General features: G+C 45.5%; 1 protein-coding gene across 6 annotated transcripts in view; it reads right to left on the bottom strand.

The window, feature by feature from the left end:
• Positions 1–24,497, bottom strand: part of Tp53bp1 (tumor protein p53 binding protein 1) — a 68,667-nt gene that overhangs the window by 7,124 nt on the left and 37,046 nt on the right. For 4 of the 6 annotated variants that reach the window (XM_050134290.1, XM_050134291.1, XM_050134293.1 and 1 more), the window contains 9 exons: positions 22,807–22,926; positions 21,898–22,101; positions 17,081–17,138; positions 14,695–14,787; positions 8,486–8,975; positions 6,681–6,833; positions 2,981–3,252; positions 2,268–2,417; positions 1,605–2,035 (listed from right to left, as the gene is read on the bottom strand). In XM_050134290.1, the coding sequence (XP_049990247.1) occupies positions 1,605–2,035; positions 2,268–2,417; positions 2,981–3,252; positions 6,681–6,833; positions 8,486–8,975; positions 14,695–14,787; positions 17,081–17,138; positions 21,898–22,101; positions 22,807–22,926 (1,971 nt within the window). The other 2 variants (XM_050134295.1, XM_050134292.1) reach the window with 2 other exon arrangements.

Raw genomic sequence — 24,497 nt, 5'->3', positions numbered from 1 at the left:
TAGCTTGTCTTGCATAAAGGGCTAAGGAATCTAGCTTCCTACCAGGGAAAAGCAGGGAAGAGGAGCAGGTCCTACTGTGCCACAGAATCACTTCCTATACTCGTCTCCTAGGTTAAATCTACCACCAAACTAAATCAGGAAGACCACCTAAAATTGGCAAAAGCCCAAGGCCAAAAAGCCTGAGGAAGAGCTCCTGCAACTGGGAGCTGTGTGGTGTAACACTGGGGACAGACAGACAGACAGACAGACAGCCTCCATGAGTGGGGTGCCGAATCCCCATTCCTAACGTACGTTTACTACTGAGACAAAACTACCTTGAAAGGGCCACATGAGAGCCTCTACTACGATGGCTTTATACTCAAAGCCAGATGCAGTTATACATATGGATATAACTATCCATATGTATAACTATGAGCTATCAGTCCGTGCGCTACTCCTAACTGCCATACAACTTGGTGTTACCTAGTGTTAAAGGGAAAGTGGTTCCACAAACACTGAAACAAGGGGGCCTGGAGATTCGAACAGAAAAGCATTCTATCCCAACTCATGGTCAACACAATATCCAGAAAGGATCTTTCTAAATAACAGTCAACACAATAGGAATCCGTAAAATTAGTTAAGGATGGACTATATTCTTAGAATTAAAAGCACACACAAACCCCTAACCATTACCAACACTGGCTACTAAAAAAGGAAGGCGGTGACGTGACATAAGACCATCTGGTAACAGACACACAGGATGCTGAGCTACATCTTCCTGCTGAACTATCTCAGTGGAGTGGCCCAGTCTCCAGCTGAATTCTTTCCAGTGCAGGCAGTGGACTGAAACGCTGGAAGTGAAAGGAGACAGAATGCTGAAAGGGGAAAACACTAATGTTGGTGTGGCGAGACCTGAGAAGCACCACCTTATCGCGTCACTAGTGATGGGCGGTGACGTCACATTCCTCCCTCTGCCCCACAGATAGCAGGGGCACTTCACCTCCATGACACTCCTTACGGTAAAATAAAAACAAAATCGGAACTCCAGTCTAATGAGAAAACATCAGATCTGACTTGAGAGGCACTCTATAAATACCCATTATTCCTCAAAACTGTCAAGGTCATGGAAAAACAAAAGACAGAAATTGCCACAAGCCAGAAGACCAAACGAAACATGGTGACTAAATGTAATGTGGTGTCCTCGACTGGATCCTGAGACAGAAAAGGACATCATAGAGAAGATGGTGACACCTAAATAAAGTCTGGAGTTTAGTCAATGGTAAGGAATCAAGATTGACTTCTTGGCTCTGACAAACAGACTAATTTTGAATACTTTGGAAAGGGAACACTGGGTGTGAAGGACACAGGAATCCTCCTCCCTAACATCATTCTGTACTTGGGAATTTTTTTTTCATTCTATAATTATTCAAAATATGTTTACTGAAAACCAAGCTATGAACAAAAAAGTCAATAGCAAAGGTAACCAATGTCACAGGGTGGAATCTCTGACTTGAGAGATCCAGAAAAACAGCAAGGCTGAGGAGGAATGTCTCGATAACTGCTGACAGGATGGACGATAGGCAACAGGCACAGTACATCAATAGGGACTCTGCTTGCTGTATTACCTGCACTGAAATACTCATCTTCTGAGAGGGCTGTCACTTCAGTGTCCAGGGGTATGGGGTCACACAGGAGAATGTCTTTGCCCAACACATCACATTCATACCCATCATCAAAGAGCAGCTTGTACTTCCCAGCGCCAACATCTCGTGTGATTTTCCCAGAGTAAAAGTAGCCATTGGATGACCACTTGGCCACAACGCGGAGCCCTACAAAGCTGTTTCCTGGAGATGAGGCATCCAAGCCATCAGAAGAAGCAGTAGCAGCCTGAAAAGGAATCTCTGGAGAATCACTCCGGCGCGAAGCACCAGAACCTGCATCCATTCGTTTGGCAGAATCTGGCACACGGGGCATAATTCGGGTGAAGGACTTGTCATCTGGTGACATGTTAGGTGAAATGTCTTCTATGCCCAAGGGACCAGACACAACTGTTTCTCTAAAGACAGATAAGAGAAGTAAGTGAGACCAAGAAAGGACCTGTCTACCAAACCCACTTTTTCCCTATAGGTCTCTTCAACCCGTTTTTTATTAATCCTATCACAGGCACAAGCCCAATCTCAGGGACCTCACTCAGTCAGTGTGGGCCCTTCCTCTCCCTCTGGAACCCCATGTACTCTCTAGTCTCCTCTTCTCTCTACTCCCCCTTATTTTCAGCACTACCCAGGTACCTGGTTCCAGTGGTCCGAGAAGGTGGGCGGCCCCTTCGACCACGCCCACGAGGCGTGACTGGAGCCTTCCCTCCCTGTCTGATGCCAAGGCCTGCATCACCATCTTCCTCACACACTGGTGCCCCTGTCTGACTGATCCCTTTTCTAGGACTAGAGAATGAACACAGGTTAGTTCGACAGCAGCTGCTAAGGAATGCATCCCTTACCATCTCCCCAGGACCTTCCAACTATGTGCCAGGCCACGTGTGCAACTCCTCCAGGGCAAAACCAATCAGCAAACCTCAGCCAGGGAGCAAGGGGGTGGGATCAAAGGACCCCTTCCTGTATAAAAGTCTATTCCCTCCTGACAGTTTCCTGCTGCTGCTATTTAAGATGCCACGCCCATTTCTGCCCTGCCTTCTCCTCTACTGCAGGCTCTGGATACCCATAGAGCAAACCAAAAACCAAGGAGATACAGCACAATGGGCGCCCGTTCCAAACATCCTATATTCCCAACCAAAATAGGGATAAGTTGCAGAATATAGGAATGGCAGGAACATGTATCCAGCATTCCTAACATCCCCTAAGGGGCTTCTCTGCTCACGCGGCTCCTCTCCCAGCAGCCCCAGACAGGAAGGAAGAGGCATGGATTTATCCCATTTCTTCTTCTGCTGTGATATTCAAAGGTTAGTAACCCTGCCCCTGCGGGGTCTCTCTGCAGACCCTGTATGCACCTCAGTTTTCCTGGCCCTCCTCGGGAACTGGGTAAGGCAAAATCGGCAGCTTCCGTCCCGCTGTTCTTCCCTTTGAGCGGCCCGGCTCCTCGCCCGGAGCTGCCACTGCTGTGCATGGCTGAGAGACTTGTCCCGCTTGATGTGTGGTGTGAGCTGGAGGCCTTGGAGGAAAAGGAGCTGATGTCCCCCAAGTCCCCAGAGGACCCTCCCGTCTGGGAAGGGGAAACTTCTGTCTCACACTCCTGACATTCCACGATTGGTTCTTCAGTCTCCTGCAGGGAAGAAGCAGACAGGGAAGCTAGAAGAAGCCCCACTAACACAAAGCTAAGTGATGGCTGAGAAATCCGAGAGACTGCAGGAAACCTCACTTCAGCCAGGTGTCTGTGTTGAGTCATGGCTACATAAAAATTTTCAAAGCATAGCCAGGTATGACGCACACACCTTTAATCCTAGTACTTGAAAGGAGAGGCAGGGGGGCTGTGAGACTGAGACCAGCTGGTCTACAGAGCAAATTTCAGGCCAGCCAGGCCTACACCGTGAGACCCTGTCTCAAAATTAATTAAGTAAATAATTTTTACAAAACTTGTTCAAAGCTGCTGAACTAAACATTTAATATCCATTACATGTAGCAAAAAAAAAAAAAAATTGAGAAAGAAACCCTTATACGGCGTGTGAAGGTAAAGTCTTTTCATTGAGCAAGCTCAAAAGTGTTGACTACTATAGCAAGGGTTTTAACCCAGGGACAGAAGCCATTTCCCTGTCAGAGAGAAGAGAGCTAAGGAGGACAGTGAAAAGGAGTGGTCAGGAGCTGTTCTGGGGGCATCATTAACAACAGTTCTTTATAATAATAAATATAATATAACAAATATTATATTTATTTACATAATAAATATAAAAATAAATATAATTTATATTTATATAAAATAAATATATTTATAATAAATAATAAAAAATAAATATTTATAATAAGTGACCAAGGAGCCAGGTGGTGCTGGCACACACCTTTAATCCCCACAGTTGAGAGACAGAGACAAGAGGATCTCTGAGTTCAGTGCTAACCTGGTCTACAGAGTGAGTTCCAGGACATCCAAGGCTACACAGATAGATCCTGTATATCAAAAAACCAAAAAAAGAAAAAAAAAAAGTGACCAGGGAAACAAAATTATTTGCAAAAATAGACAAAAATTAGTATTAGTGTTTGGAAAAATGAAGACAGAAAACATTATTGGAGCTGTGGGTGCAGCTCAGTGGTAAAGTCAAATTTCCAAACTGAGGGACTCTTGGTAGCCCCAGCATGGTAAACAGGCTCTGGCGGCCTTGCCCTTCCCCCCATCCCCTCTGCCTTGTTAAAAACAGATTACATTGTGGAAGCTAGCCACCAAGGCCGATTCCTTTTTGGCCACTTCTTTCTTCTGAGGCTGATGACCAAGGTCCAGCTATCAAAAGCCTCCTTTGGTTGTCCTAACTAACACGCCCAATCAAAATTAAACACCTCATCCTAATATGGGGTTTCTCCTTTTTTTTTTCTTTACCTTTAAAAACCGTCATGAAGCTGGGCGGTGGTGGTGCACGCCTTTAATCCCAGCACTTGGGAGGCAGAGGCAGGCGGATCTCTGTGAGTTCGAGACCAGCCTGGTCTACAAGAGCTAGGTTTCAGAACAGGCTCCAAAACCACAGAGAAACCCTGTCTCGAAAAACCAAATAAATAAATAAATAAATAAATAAAAAGCCGTCATGTGCCTATGGGTCTTGTCTTTCTCCTCTCTATTCAGAGGCAATCCTTTGTCCTGCAGGACAGTTATCCCTTCCCTTCTATCTCCTCTCTTTGTCTCTTATTCCTTGGCTTTGTCCCTCTGGGCAAATCTCCTTTGTGCTAAGAACTTGGTCTTGGGGTACCTGAGCTGAAACTGGTCCCTTTACAGTCTGTGCTCCATCCAACATGGGTAGAGGGGGCACACATTCTAATGGAAGTACATGCTGAGTGTGGTGGCACACACCTTTAATTCCAGCACCAAGAAGCAGAGGCAGATGGATCTCTGTGAGTTCAAAGCCAGCCTGGTCTACATGCTAAGTTCCAAAACAGTAAAAGTTATATAATGAAAACCTGTTTCCAAAAAATTAATAATAAAGAATTTTCAATACATACAAACCACAAGAACGTGAAACCGGCTTCAATTTATATGCGCACTCGGACTCGGACGCTAGAGCTCAATTCAGCAGCAGCTAGTGAGACCCGGAGTGTGGGAAGGAAAGGGATCTGGGACTAAGACACACCCTTAGGGAAATGGGCATACATGATGCAGAAGTTTACACAGGTGAACATTCCAGCTGTGCTAACTGTGCTCACTGACGCAGCACGGAGAAGGAAGGCTCCTCCCAGCCAAGTCCAGTCTCTCCACAACGACAACCATCACACACAGTTATAAGGTAAGCAAATAGCACACTTCTATTTCTCCCTTCTGGAAAATTTCTCCTTTAAGAATCCATGGTTGGGGAGAGGGCAAGGAGAGATAGCAAGATGGCTCCTCAGATGCCTAACAACCAAGAACCACATGACGCAAGGAGAAAGCTGATAAAGCTGTCCTCTGATCCACACATGGGCGACTTTACACACACACCCACAAATACACACTACATACATGTTAAAATGAAAAGAATCCAAGGTGTAGCTCAGCTGGTAGCGTGCTTCCCTCACGCACAGGTGGCCCTACATTAGTCATTAACACAAACTAAGATGGAGACAGAAACATCCGAGTTCAAGACCAGCTACATAGGAAGTTAAGAGATTTGAGCTACACAAGCAAAACCTTTTCTAAAGAAACAAACAAACCAGGTGGGCAGTGGTGGTGCACACCTTTAATCCCAGCACTCGGGCAGAAGCAGGCAGATCTCCTGAGTCCAAGGCCAGCCTGGTCTACAGAGAAAGTTTCAGGATAGCAAGTCAGGGATATACATACAGAAGAACCCTGTCTCAAAAAACAACGCAAAAACAAAAACAAAAACAGAAACGGAGGAAGGGAGGGAGGGAGTGAGTCTTGGGGAGGTGGTAGCTCATGCCTTTAATACCAGCACTGGGGAGGAAGACGCAGGTGGATCTCTGAGTGTGAAGCCAGCCTGGCCTACATAGGGAGTTTCATGACGCCAGGATTATATAAAAAGACCCCATCTCAAAAGCAAAAAGATAAAAAGAAAGAATTGAAGGAAAACAATGTCAGTGCCTAGCTGTAGCACAATTAATAAAAAACCCAGAGACAGAAATTGGGGTTCAACCCGAAGGTCAGAAAAGCAAAACAGCTAGCCACTGGTTCTTACCTCTCTACCTCAGTCTGAAATGGCGACCCTGCCTCCAGGAATCTCAGAATAAGACTGAGCTGAGACCTGTCTCCTCCCGTTTTATATTCCTCTCTAGTGCTGGCGTGTACCACTACTGCCCAGTTTCTATGGCAAACTAGTGTGGCTACTGGGACCAAAGGTGTGTGTCACCACTGCCTGTCTGTGAGGCTGGTCAGTGCAGCTGTTTAACTCTCTGAACTTCAGGAAAGCTTCATTTATTAAAATACAAATGAAATGTCACTACACCTGGCAGCACAGGAAAGGAGTGACAGGTTGAGAAAGGGAAGAGGGAGAGGACAGGAAGAAGGGGAGAGAAGGGTGGGCAAAGGGGACTGGAGGAGGAGGAAAGAGTAGACCCAGGTGTTACCTCGGTGACTTTCCTTTCCACTTCTGTCCCGTCCACGTAGTAAACATCTGTGATGACACGGGTGACAAGCGTGCGGACTTCACGGATCGTCCTCATGTGACGATGCAAGACATGGCCATGTGGGGGCTGGGGCATTTCAAATTCTTCTTCTCCCTACAACAAAAGAGAGGGCACAGTAAGAAGAGAACCAACAGCGGAAGGCAGGCACAGCTCTTAAGCTAAACTGTCGGATGAACGCTGTTCAGAGAGCTCATGAACCGGACATACTACTTATTCCATTTATTTCAGTAAGACTGAGGCTCGAGGAGTCTGTGGCAGTCTGGCTTGATCCATACAATAAAGCTCAGTCATAGTATCCAACACATTATTTTTAGATTGTAACCATTTAGATTTTTCTGTTGTTTCTTTGTATAGTTCAGACTTACCTTCAACTATGTACCCCAAGCTGCTTTCTCCAACTCCTGATCCTCCTGCCTCAGCCTCTGATAAGTGTATTCCACCACACCCAGCTAATCCTTCTAATTCTCATGACAACAGTGCTTGACCTAAAAAGCAGGTGCTCTTTAATCCTTAGAGAAGACCAGAATCACCTATTAACCCATCAGTGAAAACCAGTTCATTAACAGAAAAATCACATTGCTTCTCCAGAGGTTAAATACAAAACGCTTTCTTGTTTTTTTTTGTTTTTTTTTGAGACAGGGTTTCTCTGTGTAATAGTCCTAGCTGTCCTAGAACTCTCTCTGGTCTTCAATTCACCTCTGCCTCTCAAGTAAGTGCTGGGATTAAAGGCGTGTGCCACCATTGCCCAGCTAAATCCTGGTCTACAGAGAGAGTTCCAGGACAGTGAAACCCTGTGTCAAAAAAAAAAAAAAAAAAAAAAAAAAAAAAACAGAAACTCTTAATCTGTTCCCATGAATAGATCGGGGTTTTGTTACTTTGTTTAGACATGCGGTTTCCCAATGCAAACAGGCTGGGCTCACTCCCAGAGATCCACTTGCCTTTGCCTCCTCACCAATATGTACTGCCTGGTTTTAAATCAACTTAAGCTAGCCAAGTCAGTGGTGAGTTGCCCAGCATGGATGCTGAGACCTGAACCCAATCAGGTCCTCTGTAAGAGCAATAAGCAGCTCTCAACCTGCTGGGCCAGCTCTCCAGCCCCTAACACCTTTCTTAGCAGAAGAAACTATTTCTTAAATGCATTTTTTCATTCTGTATTACACGATAGTAACAGCTATCAAAGGTGGTTGCTGAAAACACCCAGAACAACCACTAGGTAGGAGCTAGAGAGATGGCTCAGCGGTGAAGAGTACATACTCTTGAAGAGAACCGGAGTTCAGTTCCCAACACCCACACTGGGAGACTCAGAAATGCCCTAAGTCATTGGATACAGCACCCTTTGTGGGGCTCTGTCACTTGCACTAATGTACACATTCTCTCTCTCTCTCTCTCTCTCTCTCTCTCTCTCTCTCTCTCTCTCTCTCTCACACACACACACACACACACACACAGAAATTTTAAAATAAAATAAATTTTAAATGGGGTGTTGGTGCTGGAGAGACAGCTTAGCAATGAGTTCTCTTGCAGAGAAGGTAGGTTTGACTCCCAGCACTCACATGGTAGCTCCAGTTCCAGAGGATCCGACATCTTATTCTGTCCTCATGGGCACCTGCACTCACATGGCATACAACACAGTAACACACATGCTCACACGCACACACACCCACACCCATAAGACTGTTACTGGACTGAGGCCCACAGAGCACGTGGAGCCTGCGGCTGGCTCCGGAGCCCCGCTGTGTGCGCACCTGGCTGTGGAGGGACTCAGTGTCGTCCACAGGAGCGCCGCTCTGTTTCTCACCACTGCCCCGCTCGGTCTGCACAGTGGCATCTTGTTTCCCAGAGTTCTGGTCCACGGTACTGGTGCCCTGCTCACATACGCTCTTCACAGTCTGGGTTGCTGCTGAAACAGTTTCTGGGGCACACAGGGAATGGTCCATGGTCTGGATTCCTACGTTACTCTGGGCAGGCCTTTCCAACAAGACTTTACACGGTGTTTCCTGGTGAGCACTCAGTCCTCCTAGCAGGTCTGTTTCCATAACTTCCCCTTGAGGGCTGAATGACCCCTGGGTGGCTCTCTGCTGGGAAACAGGCGACACAGAGTCCTCCGAAGCAGCAGCATCCTGGACTGGCCCAGTGGGCCTCACAGGCTGTTCACTCTGCCTGAGCTTAGAGGCACCATCCAGTTTTTCTTTGTCCTCTTCTTGAACACTTGGAAAATGGAGCATTTCATTTGCCCTGAGAATGAAACAAGGACATTCTGTAGCATGGTCTGGATGCAGCTTCTTCCTCTGAGCAGTACGGTGGTACTGCACCTCTATCATCCCAGCACCCAGCAGGCTGAGCATCATCGGACAACTAGGGAGGTCTACAATGCAATACTCTCTCAAACACGAAACGATAAAAATGAAGTAACTCCCATACATAAGATAAAAAATAAAAGCTAAATTCAATTGTGTGCAGTATTCTAGAGGTGGACCTCTGGGAGGTCATTGAGATCTGACAAGGTCAGCCTGAAGAGATGGCTCGGAGGCTAAGAACACTGGCTGCGCTTCTAGAGGTCCTGAGTTCAATTCCCAGCACCCACATGGTAGCTCACAACCACCTGTAATGAGATCTGGTGCCGTCTTCTGACGTGCTGGTGTACATGCAGGCAGAACACTGAAAACATAATAAATAAATAAAAATCTTTAAAAAGAAAAAAAGATCTGACAAGGTCACAGGGTAGGGTACTAATGAATGAGCACTGGTGGCTTCATAAAAAAGGCAGATCTGGGGGCGGAGGGCGGCAAAGTGGCACATGCCTTTAATCCCAGCAGTCACGGGCAAAAGCAGGTGGAGCTCTAGGGTTTCAAGGCCACCCTGATTGACTAGAGAATCTCAGGCCAGTCGGGGCTGCATAGTAAGACCCCGTCTCAAAAGAAAGAGACACATGGCCTCCCTCTTACTCCGTATGTCCTGTATCATCTTGGAAGTCCAGCACTGAGAGAGTCATCATCGGATGCAGTCCTTAATCTTTTTTTCTTTTTCTTTTTGAGACAGGGTTTCTCTGTGTAGCCCTGGCTGTCCTGAAATTCACTCTGTAGACCAGGCTGGCCACTCTGCCTCCAGAGTGTTGAGGTTAAAGGTGTGTGCCACCACCACCTGGCGCTTAATCTTTAAGCACAACTGTGGGTCAAAATGAACCTCCTTTCCTCATAGTTTTTTTTAGCTGTGGTCTCATCAACAACAGGAAAACGAGCCAAGTAAACTCTAAAAAACACACAAGAAAATGAGGCTGGTAACAAGATACAAAATTCTTACAAGGCCCCAGGAAGGACATTTAATCGCTCCACTCAGGATTCAGAGGCAGGCAGATCACTGTGAGTTGCAACCCAGCCTGGTCTAACATCACAAGTTCCAAGACAGCCAGGGATATATAATGAGACTGTGAAGAAAGAAAAGAAAAGAAAAGAAAAGAAAAGAAAAGAAAAGAAAAGAAAAGAAAAGAAAAGAAAAGAAAAGAAAAGCAATCAATTTGTCCTGAAGTCTCATTTGGATTGATAAATGGTTCTAACATTCTTTACTAACTCCTACAACGATGTATGAGGTCTGCCCTCTGCTGAATTTAGAATACATACAATCTCCAAAGAAAGGTTGCAGGTAACAGTCTGGTCTTCCCAGGTCAAAGGTCATTTGGTGGTCACATGTTCAGTACTTCAGTGCTGGGCTCCCTATCAATATATCTATACCTGACCACTTCAGCATAACTGTAAGGGAGTGCTTAAGATATGGCCCAGCCCTTCATTATTAGTCTTTTCGTATGGGAGCCTGTGTGTCTTTTTTCTTTATTTTTTTAAGATTTATCTACTAGTTATGTATACAGTATTCTGCATGTATGGCCTACAGGCCAGAAGAGGGCACCAGATCTCATTACAGATGGCACCATGTGGTTGCTGAGAATTGAACTCAGGACCTTTGGAAGAGCAGTCAGTGCTCTTAACCTCTCTGAGCCACCACTCCAGCCCCAGAACCAGTGTTTCTTAATTAGGCTTCTATTGTCGTGACAAAGACCATGACCAAAGCAACTGGGGGAGAAGAAAGCTTATGTGGCCTACAAGCTACCATCCATCTTCAAGGGAAGCCAGGACAGGAACGCAGAGCAGAAACCTGGGAAGAGGAACCAAAGCTGAGACCAAAGAAGAAACGCTGCTTACGGGCTTGCTTCCTATGTCTGGTTCCTTGTAGACCCAAGACTTCCTGTTCAGGAGTGGCGGCACCGACCACAGCGAGTGAGCCTTCCACATAAATCACTAACCAGGAAAATGCTGCCACAGACATGCCCACGGGCTCTCTCAGTGAGAGTCCCTCCTCACAGACGTCTAGATTTCCGTGAAACTGACAATAACCAGCACACTGACTGACTTACGCATCCTTTCTGCATCACCCGCATGTTGCCTATAAGCCAAATACCACAGTACCCAAAGCGACTGGAGATCTTAAACGCTAACAGTTCTCTCGAGTAAGAAACCACGCTAAAGCCGGTGGTGGTGCGCATCTTTAATCCCAGCACTCAGAAGGTACGGGGATCTCTGAGTTTGAGGCCTGCCTGGTCTACAGAGTGAGTTCCAGGATAGCCAGGGCTACACAGAGAAACCTTTCAAAAAGAAAGAAATAAACAGACCCAGGCTAGCCCTAAGCAGGCTGCACATAACCTGTCGTATCTGGATATCTGAATGCTAACCCTCAAGCTCCACAGGATACAGGCTGTCTTAGCTCAGCCTCTGCGGCTGTGACAAAACAGACCAAAAGCAACTTGGGGGAAGGAAGGGATTTATCTGGCTTACAGATTCAGTCCCTCTCAAGGGAAGCCAGGCCAGGGACTCATGGCAGGACCTGGAGGCAGGAACTGAAGCAGAGACGGGGGTGGGGGTGGGGTGCTTGCTTCTTACTGGCTTGGCTTCCTCTGGGGTGCTCAGTCACCTTTCTTATACCACCCAGGCCCACCTGCCTAGAGATGTAAGCACCCACAGTGAGCAGGACCATTTAAGCACAATTAAGAAAAGGCCTCACAGACGTGGCCACAGGCCAGTTTAATCAGAAAAGTCCTTCAGCTGAGGCTTCCCCTTCCCAGGTGACACAGGTTTGTGTTAGGCTGACATCTGAAGCTAACTATGACAAAGGTTAACTTTGAACAAAAGAATGGATATTCTATAAATCAATAAACTACAAAAATCAGGAAGCTACTGCCGTATTACGTAAACATAAATGGAGGTATTTTCAGGCTTCATCACATGTAAATAGCCAGAACAAAGGGGAAATAATCCACCAAGTGTGGCGGCCATGGCTGTAATTCCTGCTCTCAGGAAGCTTGAGGCAGGAGGATTGTTCCGACTTTAAAGCCTTCCTGGGCTACACGGCTGAGTTTTAGGTTGGCTTGAAACTTTCTAAAGTCTATTTTCTTTAAAAAAAAAAAAAAAAAGCCACTCTGACCCAACAGTGCCCCAGTTCTTGAAGGTTACATCACAGGTACCAGAGACTTGGAAACCAGGCTGTGTTCTTACCACGAGTTTCAGCCAGAGAAAAACAAAGCGTGGCGCTCTCATTCACAGCAGCTGAGTCTGCCTAGGTGGCCATGAGCTTGCTGGGCTGCCCCTCCCGGGTCACGAGTAAAGAAGAACAGAGGTTTCACAGGTTTCTGTCACCCAGCACCGTGTACTACCAGGCGATGGACCTAACAGCCTTCTACCTAAGAGGGCATCTTGGTTAATAGAGCCTGCGCCCTATTTGTCAGGAGCACTGGCTGGGTGAGAATACAGGGTCCGCTGAGGAAGAGGACAGCAAACACCACAAGGAAACACATGAGGAGCAGTTACATCTTCCTGAGATTTATGGGTGATCATAAAATGTCAAGGTGCTGAGCACAGCGGACTAACACACAGCAGGGGCAGAGAACAAAGCAATGAAACAGCTGACCTTCACATTCACGGTTAACCTCGAAGAGGACAAACACACAAGGAAACAAGCTGCCACTGCTTCCCACCCTTAAACAAGCTTGTACATTTTACCTCACACGATGACAGAAGGAATCCCAGACCCCAGCCTCCCGGGAGAAGGCACAGAGAGGAACGGCCTTCGGGAACTATCCCATCATGAAGGTAGGACGGCCCTGAAGCTGTGAGTGCGCATGTGGAAACTCAACCCCAGGACCTCCCTTGCAGGAAACGGCCTTCTCCACACAACAGCCTACCAGCTTTTATCTAAGATTATGGGATGGCCCTGACCTCACAAACATTAAGAAATTTCTGTGGTTCATAAGCTCCCCAGACTGCAACAGTGATAGAAAACTGAGACACCCCAGAACTATGGACTCAGGGCAGAGACTCTGAGCAGGATTTGACTTCCAAAGCAATATTTTGTTTGGAAATTGTTTTTTCTGCTTCCTGAGTGCTGGGATTAAATGCGTGCATCACTATGCCCAGCCAGAACTGCTGATTTTGTTTTCTGTTTATCAAGACAGGGTTTCTCTGAAACAATTCGGTTGTCCTGGAACTCACTCTATAGAACTCTATCAAACTCACAGAGATCTGCCTGCCTCTGCCTCCCGAGTGCTGGGATTAAAGGCATGCACCACCACCGCCAGGTTAGAACGGCTGATCCTTTAAAAACCGAAAGTGATGGGCCAGGCATGGTGGGGCATACCTTCAGTCCCGCAGGGACAGATGAATCTATGTGAGCTTGAGACCAGCATGTTCTACCGAGTCTACATAGCGAGTTCCAGGCCAGCCAAGACTACACAATGAGACACCCTGTCTCAAAAAAAAAAAAAAAAAGTCAAGCGGTAGGGGGTGGGAGTGGAGGATAAGTCATTACAGTACTAACAGTATCAGATATTTGGTATTTCTCACTCTCCTATGAGCACAAGACAAATGAGTAATGCTAAAATTGTAGTCATAAACACTTCATTTCGGTTGACAAGCCTGTGTCGCTAATCCCTGCACTTAGGGAAGGGAACTGATGGAAATATGAAGATCCCTGAGCTCAATGGTCAGCAAGTCTAGCCAATCTGTGAGCTCCAGGTTCAGTGAGAGGCACGGTCTGGAAAGAGTGGGAGGGGACTGGGAGATGACACACGAGTTAAGGGTGAGACGCCGCTCCTGGAGAGGATCCAAGTTTAGCACCCTCCTCCTCAGTCAGCTCACAGCCGCCTGAGCTCAGCCACACTCAGTACCTTGGCCCTCCATGAGCACTGCACCCTCGGACACATGCATACATTAAAAATAAAAGAAAGAGGCCAGGCTTGGTGGTGCACACCTTTATCCAGCACTGAGGAGACAGAGGCAGAAGATCTCTATGAGTTCAACGACAGCCTGGTCTACAAAGCAAGTTCCAGACCAGTGACGGATACATATGAATAATTATTAAAATAATTAAAATTTTTTAAAATAATAAAAGAAAAAATAGTAAAGTGACTAAGACACGCATGCATGCACACACACGCATGTGTGTGCACAAACTCAAATAAACACACACGAATCAATATTTATCTTTAAAAAAATAAAGTTTGGTGTGAGGTACAGTGTCCTGCACCTGCGGGCCCCACCTACTCAGGGGCCCCACCTACTCAGGAAGCTGAAGCAAGAGCAATGCTTAAACCCAGAAGCCTGAGACCAGCCTGGGCCAAACAACATAAAACAATACAATCTAGTCATAAATAAACAAACAAGCAAATAAAAATACAACAATATAACCTAGCCATAAATAAATAAATAGCCAACTTCACAAAACAGTGGCAATTAATACCATGAAGTAGACTTAATTACACCAATCAATGCAGCTGAAACTAAGTCATGCGTGGTGGCGTACTCCTTTAATCCCATCCTCAGGATGCAGAGGCAGGCGGATCTCTGCAAGATCAAATACAGCCAGGACTGTGCAAAGAAACCTTGTCTCAGAAAAGGAGAAAGAAAATGTTTACCTGATGGGTGCAGAGGGAGGATCCTCACTCAGGGCCTCACTCTCTTGCCCAGCATCACAGATACAGCTAAACACAGGCATGGTCTTCTGGGGACTAAAATTACAAATTAAAGCAATACAGTTCGCTAGTTTCACATGGAAAGTAGCTCTGGAGGCCACCCTCTTTAGACAGAGAGTTCCTCTACATCCCAACCTCCAATCCATTAATACCCCCCCCCCAAACCAACTCTTGATATGCTCAAGTTAACACAGTAAGAAACTTTTAGGACTAAAGAGATGTCTCTGCAGTTTGCTCCTCTAGAGGACCCCAGTGGAAGCTCACACTATCCCTAACTCCAGTTCCAGGGGCTCTGACGCCCTCTGCTGGCCTCCAGGGGGGCTAGGTGCACATGTGGTACACAGACAAAACACTAATACACATAAAAACCTCCAGCAAGGTCACTGGAGGAAAAGTAGAAAGAGACTTATTAAATACTAAAAGGATGTAAAGAGGAAAATCCAAATGTAGAAATCAATAGGACAAACTGGTTCCTTGAGGAGAGAATTTGGAAAAGGAACAAAAAAGAACAGATGCTGTGATTTCAAAAACAAACAAAACTAAATGTATCGGATGTGATTCACAGACTGGGATCCTGATTCTAACTAGAATATTACAAAGCAGGGGAAGGGAAACACCAAATACTTTATGGCACGAAGGAATCACTACCTGGTTTCAAAAGTATGGTAACAGCATGGTTAACTGTAAAATAAGAGTCCTAGTCTTTTAGAGTTAGCATCGAAATAGTTATATAAAATGATATGAAGCTGGAATCATCTTCAAAATAACCCACTGGTAGAAGGCAGTAAGAACTCCAAGATTTTATAACCAATGAAGACTGGCCACTCTCTGCCCTGGTCTCCCCTCTAGTCTTCCCACAGCCAAACAATTAAAAACTAAGTACTCTGAATGGAGATGTAACAATCATTTACAAAACAAACCTTATTTTAACAACTTCTTTTTTTAACATTTGTTTTAATTTAATTTTACCATTTAGTCTACGTGGGTGTTTTGCCTGAATGTGTCTGTGCACCATGTGCATGTCTGGTGGTCAGAGAGGCCAGAAGAGGCATCTAACCTCTAGGACTAGAGTTACAGATATTTGTAAGCTGCCATGAGGGCTGGGAATCGAACCCAAGTTCTCTCAAAGAGTATACAATGCTCTTGACCACTGAGCTAAGTCTCCATTGCCTATAATGACTTTTTAAAGATTATTATGTATACAATGTTGTCTGCATGCATGCCTGCAGGCCAGAAGAGGGCGCCACATCTCATTACAGATGGTTGTGAGCCACCATGTGTCGCTGGACCTCTGAGCCATCTCTCCAGCCCCCTTAAATGACTTTGTATGATGAACCCAAGGTGAAAAATTTTAACATGCGGATTTCTTCAGCACAGATATTTGCACAGAAATAGTGCTTCATGGCAACACCAATAACTTCCGTCTTTTCCAGGACCCACCAACCTTTGCCATCATCCTCCCTTCCTATATCCCCCAAAGTTCAGAAACCCATAAAGGGTCAAATTTAGTCAGCAGGCACTTTACCTTTTTAAAAACTTAAAGATTCCCTTCAATTTATTAAAGATTGGCAATACTCAGCTTGAATTCTTTTTTCATTTATCATAGTACAGAATTAAATAAAAGCCCTCACACTCAAACAAGCCCAGCAAGCTCACTCAAAAATGACAGCCACTGGCAAGGCAGAACCCACTTAAGTGGGACACACATCCAGCTGTCTCCGTCAGCCCTCAGCATCCTGGCACCCAGGCGGCTTACTCACAGAGCCTGCCTGAGCTGACTTGAGATCTTCACCTGTTCTGTCACCAGCTGCTCACTAGGGCTTCATGCTGGGATGACTCACGCCAGAGGCAAATCAAACAATCCTATTCTCACAGCCACCAGATGGCAAAGCTTCAAACCAACACCTATGCATCCCAGCATACTCCACTGAGAGCACTGCAGCAACCATGACAAAGCAAAAACAGCTTAACATAGTAGTTAATTTGGCAAGGAAAGGCACAATGTCCTGAGGCTGTAGCCAAATACAGAACACAGAAAAACAATGTGTCTAGAGCCATCTCCTTTGTCCTCTGTCTTCTCACGTCTGCTGTCCACAGAAAAATCGAAAGGCCACTCACATGAATGGTGGGAACACTACCAGATAGTTTTAACATTAAGGATAGCAAGTTTTGTTAGACTTAAAATGACTATCAAAACCTACAATTCAACGCATTGCTGACTCCTTCATGCTGGGTTTTGAGTATTTTCATGTGTTGCTAAATCATCTTCCTCTCTTTAAGCCGGACCTTTGTATTTAAAGGCCTCTAAATAACAACGAGCCCTGGTTACCTGGCAACAGGCTCAGCAACAGCAGTAGATCCATTTTTTCTCTCAGCAGTAGCAGGCTCTGGACAAAAACAAAAGCAAGGAGAGAAAGGAAAGAGAAGCAGAATTCAGTTAGTGCCGAATCTAAAGCCTCTCTCACTGCATCAGCGACAAAAGGAAACAGGACAAAGGAAGCCAGCGATCAGCAGAGAGGACCTGCTTTCTCATCTCCACCAATTCACTTCCCTTCAGACTTCCTGCAGAAAACATGGCTGCTTGGCCAGAACTGCAATCTATAATGTCTTAAGTGCAAATTAAACCACCTGAATCACAACTCACCTCCCCATATAAGAAATTTAAAATTCACGTGAGAAAATACAAAAGAAAACCTAAGAACATTTTCTAAAAAAAGTTAGAAAGAATTTTTTTGAGACAAAGTCTCTCCTATGTAGACCAGGCTGGCCTCAAAGTTACCGAGATCCACCTGCCTCTGCTTCCCAAGAGGTGGGATTAAAGGTGTGTGCCACCAAGCAGTGCTAAAACTTTATTTTAAAAAGAAACAAAACAAAACAAAAAACCCTGAGTAAACTACGTGACAAGCCAAGTGTAGCATGACACATTCTTGTAATGTCAACATTGAGGAGGTTCAAGCAGAAAGATCTCAAGTTCAAGGCCAGCCTGGACTACATGGTAATTCTAGGACAGTAATTCTAGGACAGCCTGGGCTACACAGTAATACTAGGCCAGCCTGTGCTACACAGTAATTCTAGGACAGCCTGGACTACACAGTAAAACTCTATCTCTCAATAAATAATAAATAACAAAATGTATAGAAAAATATTTAAGTTAATATATAAATTCAACAGTTCATTTTAGAAACACTCACGTGTACCAAGGTACCCAAGACCTTGCTGAAAGGCTTTAAGAGCACTGGCTGCTCTTGCAGAATTGGATTCAGTTCCCAGCACCCACATGGTAGCTCACAACACCTATCACTCCAGCCTCAGGGGCTCTGATGTCCTCTTCTGACCTTCACAGGCTCCAGGCAAAAACATGGCATGGTGCACGTGCATACAAAATACTCATGTACATAAAATAAGTTAAAAAATGTTTTTCAGGACAGAACAAAAGAGCCAGCAGAGGACAGTTTTCTCTTAGGGGTCACCACTGTCAAAGGGTTAAACTCAGAGGAGCACGGTATTCTCTTAGGGGCCGCTGTCAAAGGACTGAAATATGCTCTCTTCATTTGCAACTTATTCCAGTCCCAGAAAAAAAAATAACTTTTAAATGTTTTCAAATATTTGCAAACACTCGTTCAACAGTCTGTCAAGTTCAATAGCCAGAGCCTTCTTCAGGAAAAGAAAGGCAATTAGAGCCAGGCTCCTGAGCCTGGGCAGCCGAGGAGTAAAATGCTTTGTCATTCTGAATCACAGTTTCCTCAGCTGTAGCAGAAAAAGCAAGACCAACTTGACAAGCTGCTGCAAGATGAAATGTCACTGACTGTGACCAGGGCCTGCCACCACCTTGCTGGTAGGCACAAAAGAAAAGGGAAGTGCTATTCACTGACCAGCTGATCAACCTTACTTTTAGCTCCATCTCGGTCCTCCCAGTTACAAATTAGGGCTAACATGTTCCCATGCATCCTCTCCTCCTCCCTCCCCCACCTTCCCAGCTCAATCTTCCTGTTCCAGTATCCCGAATGCCACTGTCAGCATCTCTCTTGATAAGTCCTTATTTAATCTCAGAGACAACAATGAGGGTGAAATCATGTAATACTTCAATTCCCATTGACAGTCTTAAGTTCAAATCCATACGCCCTGTGTTCTGTCTGATCTATGAGTAAGTTTATTAAAGATACAGCAAGCAAAATAAAAACAGTGAACAGTAGCAGACAGAAAAACATCATCCAATCAAGTGCTGAAAGCATCCAGCAGAAATCGACCGGGACAGTCCTGCAGGGCAGCTAGCTAGGGTCCCCACCGAGAGCGCTCTGGGCGGAGCACACATCCTCTCCATAAAGAGCTTGCCTCTTCTCGTCCCCACTGGGGCACTTTTATACCCTGGGGTGAGCAATGGCACACTGGCCTTCCAGCTCTTCCTAGACGACAATGTTTGTAACATCCTTAGCTGCTTGCTGCTTTCCATTCCCCGTTACAGACTTAGGGTGCCCGCCTGCCCCAGGACTGGGGTTTGGAAGACACATGACATAAGCATGCTTGGATCTGCACTGGGGGAGGGGTGGCTCCACTTCCAGAAACAGCTTCCCAGTGAGCTCAAACAGCATCTCACAATTTACTAATACAATGCACACTACACCCTGAGCAACAAAACAGAATTACAGTTTTAGAACCAGAATGCCAGCATCTAGTTCCAGACTACCGTATTCATGCGACTTTGAAACTGATGGCGCTCAATGCTAGTGTTTCCTCGCCTGCAAAGTAAGACTGCACAGGTGTGCTTGTATAGATGTGCTCAGATTCACTAGCTAAAACTGGTCTCACAAAGGCCCCCTAACACAGCCCAAACCTATCAGGTCTTTAAACTGCCCTTCCCAACTCCTTCAGGACCTTCATCTTCTTTACCCCATCCCTTCCTTCATCTTTAACCCATCCCTCTCTTTTTGCTGTTGTTGCTGCTGTTTTTCAAGACAGGGTTTATCTGGGTAGCCCTTGGCTGTCCTGTTTCTTACTCTGTAGATGGAGCTGGCCTCGAACTCGGAAATGTGCCTGCCTCTGCCTGAGTGCTGTGATTAAAGGTGTGTACCGCTACTACCCAGCTTCTATCCCTCACTTTTAAAAAGCAATTTAACTACATTTTTATGTCGTCAGGTCACAGCATGCGTGTGGCAGTCAGAGGACAACTCTGGAGTCCATTCTGTCCACATGGGTCCCAGGGACGGAACTCAGGTTGTCAGGGTTGGCGATAGATGCCTTCATCTGCGGCCATCTCACTGGACCTCCCTGTTTTACAGCCTCCCTGTCAGTATATAACTTCCCCAGGCCTCTCCAGCCTAAAAATAACAAATCTTTCATCAGTCCTTCCTTTTCTCTGGCTTCTCGTAATTTCTTCTCCTTTCCTATACACTTTCCAACAGTCGAGTGTCTGTTGTCTCCACTTGGCCCCATTCCCCCTCAGTTACCTCCAGTATAGTTCCCACTCCACCCACTCCACAGAAATGGAGACTTACTACATGGATACAAATTTGCACAATCCCACTGATCTGTTTTGTTTTTCTCTCAGGATACTTTGTTACCTGTTAGCATCCCACAGACCAAACTGTAAGTCAGCACTATACTCTAGGAAGCGGGGGCAATGGTCGGACCATGGGGCGGGAGTGTTACTCATCTGTGTCATGGCTGTCGCCTTTCCCTAGGCCACGTGACTTGTTTCTGCCCAGGCTGGAGCTCTAGCCTATGCTCATTAATCTCACCCTTGTGCTGCTTCAAGGCTGCCAGTTGTCTTCCCTCTTTCTCTGGTCCAATGTCTGAGTGACTCCCACTCCCGGGCACCAACATTTCCTGACATATCCCTCTGGACCTCAGCTCCTGACCCCCAACACTGTTATTTTCTTGTAACTTTTCTCCTCACAGGCTCCCACAGCTTAATCCTCCTGTCAAAGCTTCCCTCCTTTTCTTTACGAACTCTTTTATAAGAATTCTATTGGGATGGGGAGTGAGGATCTCAGATGTTAAGAGCACTTGTTCTTTCAGAGGACCCAAATTTGACTCCAGCACCCACATGGCAGCTCACAATCATCTCTAATACAAACTCCAGGGATCCAATGCCATCTTTTTCCTCTAATCACACTGAACAACTTGCATGTGTAGGCCCATATTTCTGTATGGTGTAGCAGCCAGCATAAAAGCCATAGGCCCGGTCTGAGCTGATCACATAGCTCTGCAGACAAGCTGTCTCTGTTTAACAATAGCCAGGATGTCCTGCTCCTAGTTTCTTTTGTTATAAATGTAGATCACCTGAGAAGAGATGTTGGCTGAAGCTGATGACTTAAGAGTTAGGAGGTTTGGTCCTTCCTCCCTTTGTAATTTGGAGGATGTCTTATAGAGACGCTAATTCATGGCCTACATGACTACTAGCATACAGGTAGATGCAGAAGTGACAAAAGTCCATTCACCTGGTTGCCTAGGAGACAGCCTAATGTGCCCCCCCCCCCCCGCTCAATTTATGTGATGATATATAAGGTGTTTGGAGAATAAACGAGATCTTCGAGAGAGATCTTGCCCTTGAAGGATGACCGTGTAAGCTGTGTCTGATTACTCCTCACGACTCCGTTCCAGTCCCGTTAGGGAATCTGTGTTGGACCCACGTGGGCTTCAACAGCGTGTCATTTGGAAAAGTGTCAGCATTAATGTATGACGTAAATCCATGATCCTACACTTCTTACCTTCAACTTTTATTTAAATCATTTACATATATGGAGATGTGATGTGTACAGCTGTGAGCACAGGTGGAGCAGAGGCCAGAGGTGTCAGATCCTGAGGATCTGGAATTGCAGGTGTTTCTGAGACCCTGAGGTGGGTGCCCTCTGGAAAAGTAATACATGCTCTTAACGACTGAGCCCTTTCTGAAGCCCTCCACTCTTCCTGAATGTGAGAAACAATGACTCAATATGAGAAAGTACGAGCAACAACCACTATAAAATAGAATACCTCATCATCAGCAACATGACAGGGACTCGCCAAAAGCAAAAAGTCAAAAATGAAATCTGAGAACAAGGCTTTACAAAGACAGAAGTATCCATCATTAGAAACAGAAGATAATTAGTACTTCCTAGATAAGTTGAAGAAACTAATGACCCAATAACACCACACAATAAAACTTACTTTCCAGGCTGAACTGCAGTGATTCTTCGCTGGCCTCTGTCTCGGGACTAACCAGTTTCATTTTCAGGTACAGTTTTCCGTCCATTTCTGGGGCAGACTCGGAATCTCCTTTTTCACCCCCAAGTAGAGGATCATTGATCTCCACCGTGCTTTCAGACATGACATCACTGGTTGCCATGGTGCTTTCTGGATAGCTGCAAATCCCTGAAAGAAGGGGGACAGGGAGGAAGAAAGAAAGAACACTAAAATACAAACACAAGAAACAGTCATTCGAAAAGATCAATTTGCCTGTTTGGCTCCACCACTCTGCAGGATCAGAGGGTCCCTAGGATAGATCCTGTTACATTATCAACAACTACCAACTAGGATTGACACCTGGTCTTAAGAGGAGCAACAGGATTCAGTTCCACTTCTGCATCTGGACAAAGGATGCTGCATGAGCCCTCAGCCAACCCACATCTGCCAGCATCAGGCATAGGTAGCAGGAGACTCCAGGCGGCATGACTGGAGAAAACAAACAGGTTAATGCAGAAATCTGCCCGCTGCTCCAGGGTAGAGGATCTAAGTTTCTTGCCCTGTCGAGCGGCAGACTGATGAGCCAGTGCACTGAGCACTTCTCCACACTTCTGTCTCTTCCCTGCACAACAGTCCATAGCCCAGCTAGCTCTGCAGTTCTACCAGCGATGTGATAAAGCTTTACTCTTCCCTCCTTCCCTCAACCCTCTCTGTCCTCTCATCTCCTGGCAGTAAAATCACACCCTGCTCCTCCAAACCAGACATCGGCCTTCGCATTCAGGCCAACTCCTCAGATCTAAAAGTATCACTTGCATAAAGAATGGTATCTTAGAAAAGGCCTTTAAGTGGCTTTTATTTTAATGCCTTAAGTATCTTTTTTTACAAATCACTCACCAATAGGAGTACTATGTCTGTTGCGATCCAATTTTAGGTGCCCAATATGAGGTGGGGTTGTGCCAGTCAAGGGTGGGATAATATCACCTTCTTTAGGCAAAGTGAAATGGAATGGGGTTTCTGAAATAAACAAACAAAAATGAAAACACAATAATGGAGAAGAAAAAAAAAAGCCACACAGAAATGAGAAACTACCCCCCAAAAATTCCAGTTGTTCTTTTCCCAAATTTTTATTCCTATCACCTTCAGCAGCCATCCAAACAAATTCCCTACTGCAAGAAAAAAGCAGGCTCCACAGATACCAACAGCCCTGATGACAAGACACCAGAGGACAAGCAAAGAAAAAGAAGCTAGCCTGAGCAACACTGGGTCATCATCTACTTCCAAACACTGTATCTAGACAACTTAACAACACGGATCTGGATACTTTTGAACCTAGATGGTATAATTTAGTAAATGCAACCTAGGAGTTCCTTTCTTAGCTCTGCATTCTACAGGACTTCCAAAGCAAAGTCTGATGTTACAGTCTGTAACACGAATTCTAATTGGTCTTAATAAAACCCAGAGTCAGATAATAGGGGGTGAAAGTTGAGAGATCAGAGAAGCAAAGGAGCCAGTCACTAGGTAGTCACTCACCTCTACCAATGCGCAGACCAAAGGGGCGATCCTGTCTCTACTGATTCTCAGACTGCATCTGCCTCCACCAAACCTCAGACTGCAGACTCCTCTGCCTCCTCCTGCCTTATATTCCTCTCTCTGCCCAGCGATATGACTACTGTCTCCACCTCCCTAGGGCTAGAATCATAGGTGCTTGGCTTCCAAGTACTAGGATTAAAGGTATGAGCCACCACTGCCTGGCACTGTTTCTCTTTGAGACTGGATCAATTTAGAGTAGCCCAGTGTGGCCTTGAACTCACAGAGATCCATCTGCCTCTGTCTCCCAAGTGCTGGGATTAAAGGTGTGTGCCACCACTGCCTGGCCTCTATGGCTAACTAGTGGCTTTGCACTGCTCTCTGATCTTCAGGCAAGCTTTATTAGATTACAAACAAAATATCACTACAACAGTCTGCTCTGGAAGGTGACAAAGGATCTCATGGGACAAAAAAAAAAAAAAGACTTCAGATTAGCCACTAGTTCTAACAATCAAATCTGAGGCTTTCCTTCGACTGTTCTCAACAGCATTCATTGAAGATGCTAAAAATAGAGAAATATCCAAAACTCAATTCCTGCATCAGGGTAAATCCTGTAAGAAGCATCCCCGTGCATATTTAGTTGGTTGCTACGAAGTTATTACAAACATTAAAAACTTCTGAAGACATAAAAGTGCTCTTCGGCCAGGTGTGGCAGCACACACTTTCACTCCCAGCACTCAAACAAAGGCAGGGGCAGGCACAAACATTCACTTAACAGAAAGTGCCTTACTGTGGAAACTGTGTCTTGGTATAAGATTCCTTTGCACAAATGGATGGAAATAGAAAACACTATCCTGAGTGAGGTAAGCCAGACCCAAAAAGAGGAACATGGGATGTACTCACTCATATTTGGCTTCTAGCCATAAACAAAGGACATTGAGCCTATAATTCGTGATCCTAGAGAAGCTAAATAAGAAGGAGAACCCAAAGAAAAACATATAGGCATCCTCCTGAATATTAACCTTCATCAGGCGATGAAAGGAGACAGAGACAGAGAC

This window comes from Alexandromys fortis, unplaced genomic scaffold (assembly GCF_014885135.2).
Source record: "Alexandromys fortis isolate MF-2015 unplaced genomic scaffold, M_Fortis_MF-2015_v1.1 scaffold_6, whole genome shotgun sequence".
NCBI classification, from domain to species: Eukaryota; Metazoa; Chordata; class Mammalia; order Rodentia; family Cricetidae; genus Alexandromys; species Alexandromys fortis.
Note: the sequence above shows the minus strand (reverse complement) of the source record. Positions and strands in the feature narration are given on the sequence as shown.